General features: G+C 49.5%; 1 protein-coding gene across 6 annotated transcripts in view; it reads right to left on the bottom strand.

Moving 5' to 3' along the window:
• The window catches only part of ECD (ecdysoneless cell cycle regulator), a 444,921-nt gene that overhangs the window by 264,171 nt on the left and 168,651 nt on the right, over window positions 1–12,099 (bottom strand). For all 6 annotated transcript variants that reach the window (XM_085603785.1, XM_085603784.1, XM_085603781.1 and 3 more), the window contains one exon: window positions 2,274–2,399. In XM_085603785.1, the coding sequence (XP_085459911.1) occupies window positions 2,274–2,399 (126 nt within the window). The remainder of the gene's footprint in view (window positions 1–2,273; window positions 2,400–12,099) is intronic.

Genomic DNA, 12,099 nt, shown 5'->3' with positions numbered 1-12,099 from the left:
TACTTGTTGAAGAGAGCCTGTGTAATAGCTAACAAACAGAAGTCAGGGTTGTTGGGACAGAAAAGTCCTCTGTATGGTTGAAGACGTGTTCTCCTGCCGTAAGTGCCCTACTGTAGTCTGGATCCCTAATGCTGATTTTTTGTCATAGGTAAACACGGATCATATGTGTGCACCGTGACGCAGACCTGTCTCACAGATTGAAGACTTGTTTGACCAGGAGGGCGGTTGAAAGTGCTACCCTAAAAGGGGTGGAAGGCTACCGCCTTCACCAGGGCGAGAAAGCAAAAGAAACACAAATGATGGACGGAAGGCAGAACAAATCAAACCATTCACCTCTAGTCACAGATCTGGGTTAAATCCATCGTTCTTTTACTCACCATGCCACCCCAGTATAGACCCAGCCATATGCAAATCAGTCTTGACCCTGTGCCTCATGGGAACAGTCCAGCCTGAACTGTTAGGCCAGGTCCTCCCTGGACCAGAAACAAGCCTCCTAGGACCGGTTTTGGGGTTTCACCTCTCATCAGCCAAGCTAGCTTAAATCCAGTGGCACAGTGAGCCAGGACCCACGTCTGGGCATACCCGGCGCACATAGGGCGAGAAAGCAAAAGACACACAAATGATGGACGGAATGCAGAACAAACACTGGGGTGAATGTTAAACATTGTGCAGGATTCGGTCCATCAATTGTTCTTTTTGCATTTGTCAAGACTGATTTGCATATGGCTGGGTCTGAACTGGAAAAGCATGGGGAGCAAAAACCGATGGATTTAGACCCAGATCCCTGTACTGGAGTGAATGTTAGACATTGTGCAGCATGCTGTCCATCAATTGTTCTTTTTGCATTCACCAGGGGTTAAGCAGCGTGAGAGCAGTGGTGGAAGCATACTGTGTAGGAATCTGTAGTAGTAAACAGGTTATTTTTATCCTGTGTCACTGGACTATAGGCTCACTCACCTTTTAAAAAAAAAAAATGTGGGCTTTTGCATAAACAATAACAAAAAAAGAAAAGAAATTGTTTATCTCACTCACAAGTGACATAGCGAGGCAATAATGTTTACAAGCACATAATGTTTCAGTAATCGACTAGCAAAATACATTTCCACTCTTAGCCTTTTATGGGTGTCTCGGGCAGTGTATGCTGCTTGAGTGTGTGGTTCAGAACGTGTTCCCTTCCCAGTATCCGAGCCAACCAGGAAAACGGAGACCATCTGCCCTAGGACCTGGAGCACCAGCGCCTGCCTGCTTGCCAAGACCAGTGTGCCCTGTAAGAAGAGAAGAGTGTTGGAGGAAGAGTGGCCTGGTGGGGGGCCCTACTGTGAGGACTCCCTGTGCGAGGTGTGAGAGTTTGGCTGTGTATTGATTGGGTCATAGCCCATGTGCAGTATTGTTTTTGGTGACCTTCATATACCAAGCAAGAGCTGCCATAGATTGAGTTGAGTATCGAGAGCTGTGCAGAGGGCGCCAAGCCAGTACTGCTCATTGCTGTGACCCCGTGAGCCAGAGGGGGCCACTGGCACAATAATTGTGTGAACGGCGTGGCAGGATTTGTGAACGCCTTAGCGGTGACCCCACATCCCAGGAGGCGCTGCCATTATGTGTGCAACTGCACCGGAGGAGTGTATGTTGTAAACAGAGGTACTGCGGCAACCCCATGTGCCAAGAGGGGCTGCGGGGCCAAATCACCAATGACTTCAGGCCTTAGCCTGGGACTGGAGTGAATCTGTGACCAGCAGGCCAGGGTGCACCACTAGATCTATCCTGACTGACCCCGAGGACGCTGCACCCTCGCTCAGCTCCAGTCGGGAGCCAATGAATTGGATCTACACCCCTTTGAGTAGCAGAATTAAAAGTAACACTTCCACATGTTTTTCAGTAGCTATTGCCTCTGGGCCATTTCAAATATGCACTGTTAACATATCAATATTTTCAATTATGCCTAGTTGCCACATAATAACCAGTTTTTATAATACCCAGTTGGGCCAGTTTCAATTATGCAGAAGAAAAGCTTAAGACTATACAATCAAGAAGCATTGAAACACATCTAAGCAAGTGTAATGTTGAATGTAAGGAGACATCCCACTCATTCAGCAGTTAACACTAGTGTTTCTGAGAAGGATGTCTGTGTGGTCTCCAACAAACTAGGTACTGTAATGCCTGGACAAAGACCAGAACTGTGGCAGTTGTGCACCAAGTAAATTAAGTGGCCTTGCGCATAGTAAAATAAGATTTCCTTGAATCTCAAACATTTAAATTAAAATAGAACATCCTACCTTAAAGTAATCGTTTTTATTCAAGCTGCTAAGAAAGCCACTCCACCGTGGATTATCAAATGTACTTCTCATATTATCGGATGAGGAGCCAGTGCACTTGGAGCACATAATTTCAAACCCATGCGCCTGAAAGAGAGACAGATAAATGATTAATTGGAAGCATGTTATGCCTCCCACTTAAAAAAATAAAAATAATAATAATAGCTGCCAAATGGGCGTGCAGTTTTCTGAATGTAAACTGAAATCTACAATTTCAGCAAAATATGTACAAAGGTGTAAATAGTATCCATTCCTCTTTCCTAATGCGGATACCATGTTCCACAAGAATATCAAATTTCCTAGGTGTCGTGAAGGAAAGTTTCAATTCTATTAAGGACACGGAGGCAAGGATTATGCAAACACGTTCTTCTTTTTATTGCTCAGCAGCCAAAACCAACATTATATCAACAATCAATCAATCATAGCATTTGTAAAGCGCACTACATACCCGTGAGGGTCTCAAGGTGCTGGGGGCTGGGGGGTGGGGGAGCTTCTACTGTTCGAAGAGCCAGATCTTGAGAAGTCTTCTGAAAGTCAGTAGGTCTTCGGTCTGCTGTAGGCGGATGGGGAGGTTGTTCCATGTCTTGGCGGCGAGGTGGGAGAATGATCTGCCGCCGGCGGTCACTCTTCGGATGCGGGTGATGGTGGCGAGGGCGCGGTCTGCGGAGCGGAGCTGGCGGGTGGGGGTGTAGAGGCTGAGTCGGCTGTTGTGGTACGTTGGTCCGGTGTTGTGGAGTGCCTTGTGTGCATGGGTGAGGAGTTTGAAGGTTATCCTCTTGTTGACAGGGAGCCAGTGCAGGTCTCTCTGGTGGGGTTTGATGTGGCTGCGGCGAGGGATGTCGAGTATCAGGCGTGCGGAGGTGTTCTGGATGCGTTGAAGTCGTTTCAGGAGTTTGGCCGGGGCTCCTGCGTAGAGTGCGTTTCCGTAGTCCAGTCTACTGCTGACGAGGGCCTGGGTGACTGTCCTTCTTGTTTCGGTGGGGATCCACTTGAAGATCCTGCGAAGCATGTGGAGGTTGTTGAAGCAGGAGGAGGAGACGGCGTTGACCTGCTTCATCATGGAGAGGGTAGAGTCGAGGATGACCCCTAGGTTGCGTGCGTGGTCGGTGGGTGTTATGGGAGTCGTCCCAGGCCGAGGGGGTGGATCCGAGGATGAGGACCTCCGTCTTGTCCGAGTTCAGCTTCAGCCGGCTGTTCCTCATCCAGTCGGCGATGGCCTTCATTCCTTCGTGGAGGTTGGTTTTGGCGGTGTGGGGGTCCTTGGTAAGGGAGAGGATCAGCTGGGTGTCGTTGGCGTAGGAGATGATGTCGGAGTCGTGCCGTTGTGCGATGTGGGCGAGCGGTGCCATGTAGACATTGAAGAACGTTGGGCTGAGGGATGAGCCTTGGGGTACGCCGCAGATGATCCCGGTGGCTTCGGAGCGGAAGGGGGGGAGGCGGACGCTCTGTGTTCTACCGGAGAGGAAGGAGGCGGTCCAGTCCAGGGCCTTTTCTTGGATTACGGCATCGTAGAGGCGTGTTCGTAGTGTGCGGTGGCAGACCGCGTCGAAGGCGGCTGACAGGTCCAGGAGGATGAGGGCCGCGGTTTCTCCGTTGTCTAGCAGGGTCCTGATGTCATCGGTAGCGGCGAATGAGGGCAGTTTCGGTGCTGTGGCTGCTGCGGAACCCAGACTGGGACGGGTCCAGGATCAGTGTTCCCAGCAACGTGCGCGCCCCAGCGCCCGCGCACGTCTGTTCCTCCGAGCGCACAGTGCTGATTGTGGCGCGTGCACCCACAGCACATCCCGTGAGATCATTCGCGCCGCCGCTTTTATAACACGAGCGGCGCGAAAAATGATAATTTCCTGGTTGCTTTCGCTCCTGCACTTGCTGTATTACCTCCTTAATGAAGCACGGCTGGGGGCTGTTGGTGGGCCTTTGAAAATAGTTGTTAATTGCACCACCGTAATACGCTGCAATTAACATAAATATTTTCACAATGGCCCACAATCAGCCCGCAGCCGTGCTCCTTTAAGAGAAGAAATGCAGCAAGTCCAAAAGCACAACGTGTGCTTTACACGTCGTTTATTTGAACTTGATGCATTTTACTTAATGGAGCACGGCTGCGGACTGATTGTGGGCCATTGTGAAAATATTTATGTTAATTGCAGCGCATTACGGTGCTGCAATTAACACATTTTCACAATGGCCCACAACCAGCCCACTAATAGGGTTCTGGGTGAATTACATGGCCCAGATTTGTAAAGAGATAACTCTAGTTGTCACTGCTAATCTGGCTCTAGGAGGGTTGCCCGCTTTGGCCATCCCATGGGTAAGCTTTTAACCTTGAATGGAAACTTTCTTTGCACACTTTAAATAAGGACAGTTTTGGTTGCTAGCTTTCAGCGTCACACCGATAGGCAGCCCAAAAATATGCGTTGTTCCATATTCGATTAGGTTATCACCGTATTCACCTGTATACAGTCCCTATAATAATCAATCTCAGTGCTGTAGAGGTACTTTTAATCATCGATTGATTCTGCGCAGTGAAGAACAGGCATTGAAATTTGATCTGGTGCATGCCACGTTGTAGTTTGAGGGAGATAAAGCAATGTCTTTCCAAACAGGGTTTCTGGAGAGTGGAACACTTTATTGGGCCACAATCAACGGTCTATGCTCAGATTGTTTCACCGGCCTTTAACTCTTGTATTCGCTGGTAGGTAGCTGATACGACAAGCAGCTGAGGTAAAATGCGGTGATTCATGGTGGTTATGAAACAGACATTTAAGGACACACCATATACCAGAAATGTCCTTATCAGTGCAGCGCTACACAGGGCAGGTCTGGCATATTGAGGCGGTGTTTTAATTCACACCCAGAAAGCACACACCCCCTACCCCCCGAAGCTGCTGCTGTTGTTGTGCGCTCGTGATAGTTTAATATAGGAGGTGCCTTACGAAATCAGTGAACCTTTTCACCCCACCCCCGCCTGCACTGGAAATATAAAGCCTGTGTCTTTTCCACTTTAGAGAAGTGCGCACAGCATATACAGTATACAAAATGGTCTACTAAGTACCCCATGTTCATATTAAACAGTATATGGAAACGCAGCGGGAAGTTTCGTTTTGTACACAAAACGTTTGCCTCTTCTACCATTCTGGTATCTTCTTGTGCTGTGGGGATTTCTCTTAATATTTTGACAAGCCATCATTCAGTTATTCCTCTGTCATTTTTCATTCTCCATTCCCTCTTAGGTTTGCCCCTCTGTGATCCAATTCCGTTTTAATGTTGGCCCTCACATCTCTGCTTTCATGTGTCATGCCAGCATCTCACAACACGTTCCTTTCTGTAATTCTCTCACGCACCGGCCCTTCCCTATATCTGATGGCCTGCCTTTCTTGTGGTGGCATTGAATTTATTACCTGTTTCATGCCTGTTTCCTGTACTCCATCTTTGTGCCTTAGCTTTCTTGTAGCTCTCAATTGCCTAGTAGGTAGGCTTCTCTTTCAAATGCTTGGACTTTGCCCCCTCAAGCCCACTCGGGCCTGTACCACCCCTCGTATGCCAGATCTTCTGCAAACTTACTTGCCTGGCCGGGTCTTGGTCTTCTCATGTCTGGGCCTCTTCCCTCTCCCATTTCATGTCTTTAATGTGCATGTGAGTCTTTTTCATTGCCCGTGTGAGGCTTTTGCACCTCTGGAATGTCTGTACAACTTCCGGTCTGCCCGGCACAGCGTCCGCCCATTGTACAACTTTCGGTCTGCCCGGCACAGCGTCCGCCCATTCCATGTTTCTTTCGGTCTATGCCTCATTTGGAATGCCTAGTGCTCTTTTCTATGGACATGCCTTGACGTCCATGTTGCTAGACGGTTCTGCCTGTGTACGTTGGCGTGCGGGGTCCACTGTCGCTTTGCATGCCATTGGCTCTGCCCTCTCACATGCTGTGACTCATTAGTCAAGTGTGGATTTTGATCCTCTGGCACGTCTTGGTTACTTTTGTCCGGTCCACTACAGTATATATACTCTTCAGGCTCTTTCCTTGTACCATGCCCTGGACTCTGTGTTCCTGGTAGGCACCGGCCATGCACACATGGCTTACCCTGAACTTTAAGTGGGATGAAATAAGTGGGGGCATCTAAAAGTGGCCTATCTAATCAATAGCATGGCTTATACACGTAAACAACATTTCTGTGGTTATCACCCAACCAGTATTTTGTAGCCTCTCTGAGCTTTCTGTTATTGCATCCAGATATCCATGACTACAACTGACATACACCTAAAACCAGCCAAGACTTCTGGCTTTGTCAGTGGTAATTTGATGTTTAAGATAAACTAGTAATAGCAATTATTTTGTTCTCAATAATTAATATTGGAAATATTTCAATCCTGAAATTGAGACACTGAATTAAACATTACTGAGGACTGTGGAAGGGGTAGTGGTCTTCAGAGATACTCAGTCTCTTCTGTTCACTGTGTGTTGGAGGTGTATGCCCTTTTTCCACGGCATCTCCTTCATCTGCATATCTTACTCCCCATCTATTTCCTCTTCACCACACTCTTTACTAAAGGCACATCCTCACATCATCTTCACTGCACCACCCCAAACATAACGCACCCACTCTCCTGGAAACACTGCAATTTCTTTTACTTTCAACATGTGCAATATTTTAACAACTGTATACCTTCATCACACACATTTGGACTGAATCACAGTTGCAACTAAAATATGTGACCATTGTCTGTGTGCCCTGCAGAGAGGCCAAGGATTGGATGACCACGCATTCTGAACACCTGTTTAACCCACTGACAAGCACCATCAAAACAAGCACTGCATTCAGCCTCTAATCCAGACTTATCAATTGTTGCCCATTATGAGCACATGGAGAACTCCGTTCAAAGTATGCACTATAGAAGAGTAATCAGCTACACTGAAAAAATACAAAAAACACCCTGGAATTACGGAATGCAAGATTAAGTAAAATACATAAAATAAAACAAGCATTGGCATAGCCAATAGATCTCGCCTTTGGAAAATTATAAGTATTTAATTATGCAGTACAATATCGTTGGTGCAACAACATCAACTGTTGCATGGCTAAACACTTATAAGGTCCCAAAGGCGAGACCTATTGGCTATGCCAATGCTTGTTCTCTAGGGCAGCTGTCCCCCCGCGGTGGGCATTTCTTTTCACCGCCCAGTGGTTTCTGGGAGCTGTAGTTCTAGGTCGCCTCATTGGAACTCGCTTTGGATGACTTAGTTGGTGATGCTTTGGATGTAGAAACATATAATAGAGGGGACAGTAGAGAAACTCGTAAGTGGCGTGAACGTAAAGGACACGTTAACATGTTATGGCTGGGGAGCTTGACAATGGGCATTGGAGGGGAATGGGCTCAGTGGTATGTAGGGAAAGACGTAAGGTAGCTCGGAGAGGAAGAAAAGTGTACCGTGGGGAGGGGGCCAGAAGGGTGGCAGGGGTGGCCCTTAAAGGAAGCACTGAAAGAGTATAGCAGGTGGGTTAAGATGATCATGAGGAGGAAACTTAAGAAGTGATTATAAAAGACAAGGTAACAGGTGGAGCAGTGTCGAATGCAGGCGTCTGAAAAAATGGATGTCAGCAAGAAAGTTGAGTTACGAGAAAGCGGAGATTTGAGCATAAAGCCCTAGTGGCCTTAGTGGGGATGGCGAGTGGATTGTGTTAAGCGTTTGACACGGATGAGGACAGGGGCGCAAAGTGGAGGATAAATAAATGAGTGACAAGGGGAGAGGTAGACTTAACAGGGGCATTAAAGACGGTATAGGTTTTGGAGAGTGGAGAGAGAGTTCTGAAGAGGAATAGGTAAGGAAGTGAGGTGAGGGTGTATGGAGGAGGTTTGGTGGACAGAAGTGAGGAGGACGGTAGATAACCACAGCGAGAGTTACTTGGCTTCCACAAAAATTAGCATTTGCGAGATTGTAAGAGCCCTTCCTTATAAAGCCAAACTCAAAGTTAAGAGGGAGGGGATTTTCTGACGTGTCACTTGACATAATGCTGCCACCATAGACGAAGGATGGCAGGATGTTCCTCCCAGTATGTACTATCAAGGGAGCAAGCATCAATTACTAGAGAGACATTCGTCTAAGTTATGTTATTGATCTCTGGGTATGATGCTTCCTTCCAGTCTCTTGCTGTGGAATTTTAACATGTGGGCTGTTAGCAAAAGGATAGGAGAGAGGCTTGCAATACCATTCACACGTTTAGGGCCTCATTGTGTGTGTTCCACTATTTTAACTGGTAATGCCGCACCTGGCAAACACTGATGGTAGGAAGCCATGGGTTTCTCAGTTACAGCCCTACAAGATTTACCATGAAATAATTATTTTTGTGTCTGTTTGCCAAGACCATTTGTTTTTAATACTATGTATATAATGCACAACAAGATAGATAATATAATTAGTTGTAGGGGTCTCATTAATGCGGCCCTCTTCGTCCATTCAAATTTCATATTCCACTATATTAATTCACCACTAATCCTTTATGGGTTCCAGAGTAGTGTGCTGCTCGCCAATAAAGCGTTTCAACACCCCATCAGGGTTACAAGCGCTATATAAATGCAAACTTTTTTCCCTTTCAACCCCTCCCCAACCCTTCTCAATCCAAATAACTGACTAACATATCCACCACTCAAACTACTTTCATATTTCACTATACTAATTCAACGCTAATCCTTATGGGTTCCAGAGTAGCGTGCTACTCGCCAAAAAAAGAGCTTCAAAACCCCATCAGGGGTATCAGGCGCTATATAAATACAAACCTCTTTCCCTCTTCTATCCCACCGCCTACCATTCTCTAGCCAAATCACTGATTAACATGTCCACCACTCAAATTACTGGCACTGTGGAAGGAGGACGGTTGCCCCGACTTCCTAACAAATATTAGCATAGCTTTGCTGTGGTTGCAGATGCTCTGCACTGCACTCTCATTTCGAACATGACACAACCCAACCCCCCCCCCCCCCCCGCCACCCCCCAAGACTGGCCTTAGCAGGGATCGTGCATTTGCCTGGGAGGCTAGAAGGGTGGGGGTCAGTTTTGGAGTAGTGGGGGCCAGTTTTGTTACTGGGGGTAGTTTTGCAGAGATGCTGCAATATGGGTCCTCAGTAAAATCGGTTTTAAGCAGTAGTGCTTGACACTTGCCCACCCACCCCCCCCCCCCCTCCACCCCACCTGGTGGGTGGGAGCCGATGCAGCAAATTTGACAGGGCTACTTTGGGTTCCAAGTCCGGCCCTGCCTGCCCCATCAAACAGGCCTCCTCACTTCCAGTACTTAGGTTATTTATCTGCACAATCAAGCAGGAACCCCAGTGTCAGAACCCCTGTTGCTACACCCACACACGCGGTCGGATACTTGGCGCACATTGCCATGGCTGGAGCGCACAGAGACCTCACACTGCCGCACACAGAGGAAAAAAATTTGAGGGAACATTGTCCAGGATGCTGTTCTCCTCGAGGAAGCTGGTCAGTTGTTTGTTGACGGCCTTTTCGATGATCTTTGCCAGGAACTGGAGTAGGGATATGGGTCAGAAGTTCTTGAGGTCCTTGGGGTCCGCCTTGGGTTTCTTGAGTAAGGCGTTGATCTCTGCATGCTTCCAGGTCTCTGGAAAGGTCGTTGTCTCGAAGGAGATGTTGATGGTTTTCCGGAGATGGGGTGCAATGGTGCTGCTGGCTTTGTTGAAGATGTGGTGTGGGCAGGGGTCTTCCGGGGATCCGGAGTGGACGGTGTTCATGATCTTGTTGGTGGTGTTGATGTTGGTCCAGGCGATCAGGCGGTTGGTGCGGGTGGTGGTCGTGGGAGCGGGCGTCTCAGTGGTTGCCGGGGTGGTGACGGCGTTGAAGCTGTTGTGGATGCCTGCGATCTTGCGATGGAAGAAGGTGGCCAGCGAGTCGCACAGGTCTTGTGAAGGTGAGATGACGTTGGTGTTGGAGCTGGGGTTGGAGAGTTCCTTCACGATGTTGAAGAGCTCTTTGCTGTTGTGTGCGTTGTTGTGTAGGCGGTCTTTGAAGGAGGTCCTTTTGGCGGATCTGATGAGGTGGTGGTGTCTGCGGGTGGCGTTCTTGTGGGCTGTGTAGCTTTCCGGTGTTTGTTCACGGATCCAGTTTTTTTCGAGTTTTTGGCAGGTTCGCTTGGAGGCCTAGAGGTCTTTGGTGAACCAGCTGGCTTTCATGCTGGTGTGGGTGTAGGGAGAGCTTCTTGAGCGGGGCGAGGGTGTTGGCGCAGTCGTTGATGCACTGTCTGAGGTTGCGAGCGGCGGTGTCGGGGTCGGTCGGATCTGCGGATGGGCTCCGGGCGAGGGTGGTGGAAAGCTGGTCTTCGGTGACTTTGCTCCAGCAGCAGCGTGGCATCTGTTGGGTGCGGTGGTGCGTGGTGGGTTTCCGGAAAGTGAAGTGGATGCAGCGGTGATCGGTCCAGTGGAGCTCGGTGGTGTGCTTGAAGGAGACGTGGGAGCTTGCTGAGAAGATGGGGTCAAGCGTGTGGCTGGCGGAGTGGGTGGGTGTAGTGATGAGTTGTCTGAGTCCGAGGTTGGCGAAGTGGTCGATCAGGGTAGAGGAGTTGGCGGTGTTGTTGTTCTCGAGGGTGAAGTTCAGGTCCCCGAGGAGGATGTAGTCCGTGGAGGCGAGGGCGTGTGTGCTGACGAGATCAGTGATGGAGTCGCTGAACTGTGCTCGTGGTTCAGGGGGTCTGTAGATGAGGGTTCCTCTGAGGGTGGTGTTGGGATCGGTGTGGATCTGGAAGTGCAGGTGTTCGGAGGTGCTGAGGGTGTCGTCGGTGTTGGTTGAGACTTTGAGAGTGTTCCTGTGGACGATGGCGATTCCTCCTCCTACTCCATTGGTGCGGTCCCTGCGGGTGATCTTATAGCCTTCCGGGATGGCTATGGCTATGTCAGGTGCCGAGGAGGGGTTCAGCCAGGTCTCCGTCAGGAAGGCGACGTCTGGGGTGTTGGAGTCCAGTAGGTTCCAGAGTTCCACGGTGTGTTTGGGTGCGGAGTGGGTGTTGAGAAGGATGCATCTGAGGTGGTTGGGTTCTTTGGTAGGTGGGTTGGTGGGCCGGATGCTGGTGAAGCTGCAGTTGCGGCAGGAGAAGGGTCCTTGGGTGCGCTTCGGGGCAGCCAGGCAGCAGGTGCATGATCGTCCGGCGTTGAGTGCATGGAGAGTGCTGGAGTCGTAGCAGAGGCGGGCGTCGTGGCGTTCGCGGGGGCCAGGGGTCCTGGCAATGGGCGTGGACGGGCACAGACGGGCTTGCCTTCGACGCGGCTGCCATATATGGGGAGGTGGGAGGGAGGAGCAGCTGGGAGGCGAGAGGTAGGGGCAGCATATGGGCAGTCAGGGGTACGGGGCCACAGGGGACGCAGCGGTGGGAGCGGTAAACGGCACGGAGGGCAAGGGCACAGAATCGCGGGGGTCACAGAAGGAAAACGGGCACAGAATCACGTGAGTCACAGAAGGAAAACGGGCACAGAATCACGGGGGTCACAGAAGGAAAACGGGCACAGAATCACGGGGGTCACAGAAGAAAAACGGGCACAGAATCACGGTAGTCACAGAAGGAAAACGGGGCACAGAATCACGGGGGTCACAGAAGGAAAATGGGCACAGAATCACGGGGGTCACAGAAGGAAAACGGGCACAGAATCACGGGGGTCACAGAACGAAAAAGTGCACAGAATCACTGGGGTCACAGAAGGAAAAAGGGCACAGAATCACGGAGGTGACGATGGGAACAGAAGGAAAAAAGGGTACAGGAGAAAATACAGGCACAGGGGGAAGACAGAC

The sequence above is a fragment of the Triturus cristatus genome, chromosome 1_2 (assembly GCF_964204655.1).
Source record: "Triturus cristatus chromosome 1_2, aTriCri1.1, whole genome shotgun sequence".
NCBI classification, from domain to species: domain Eukaryota; kingdom Metazoa; phylum Chordata; class Amphibia; order Caudata; family Salamandridae; genus Triturus; species Triturus cristatus.
Note: the sequence above shows the minus strand (reverse complement) of the source record. Positions and strands in the feature narration are given on the sequence as shown.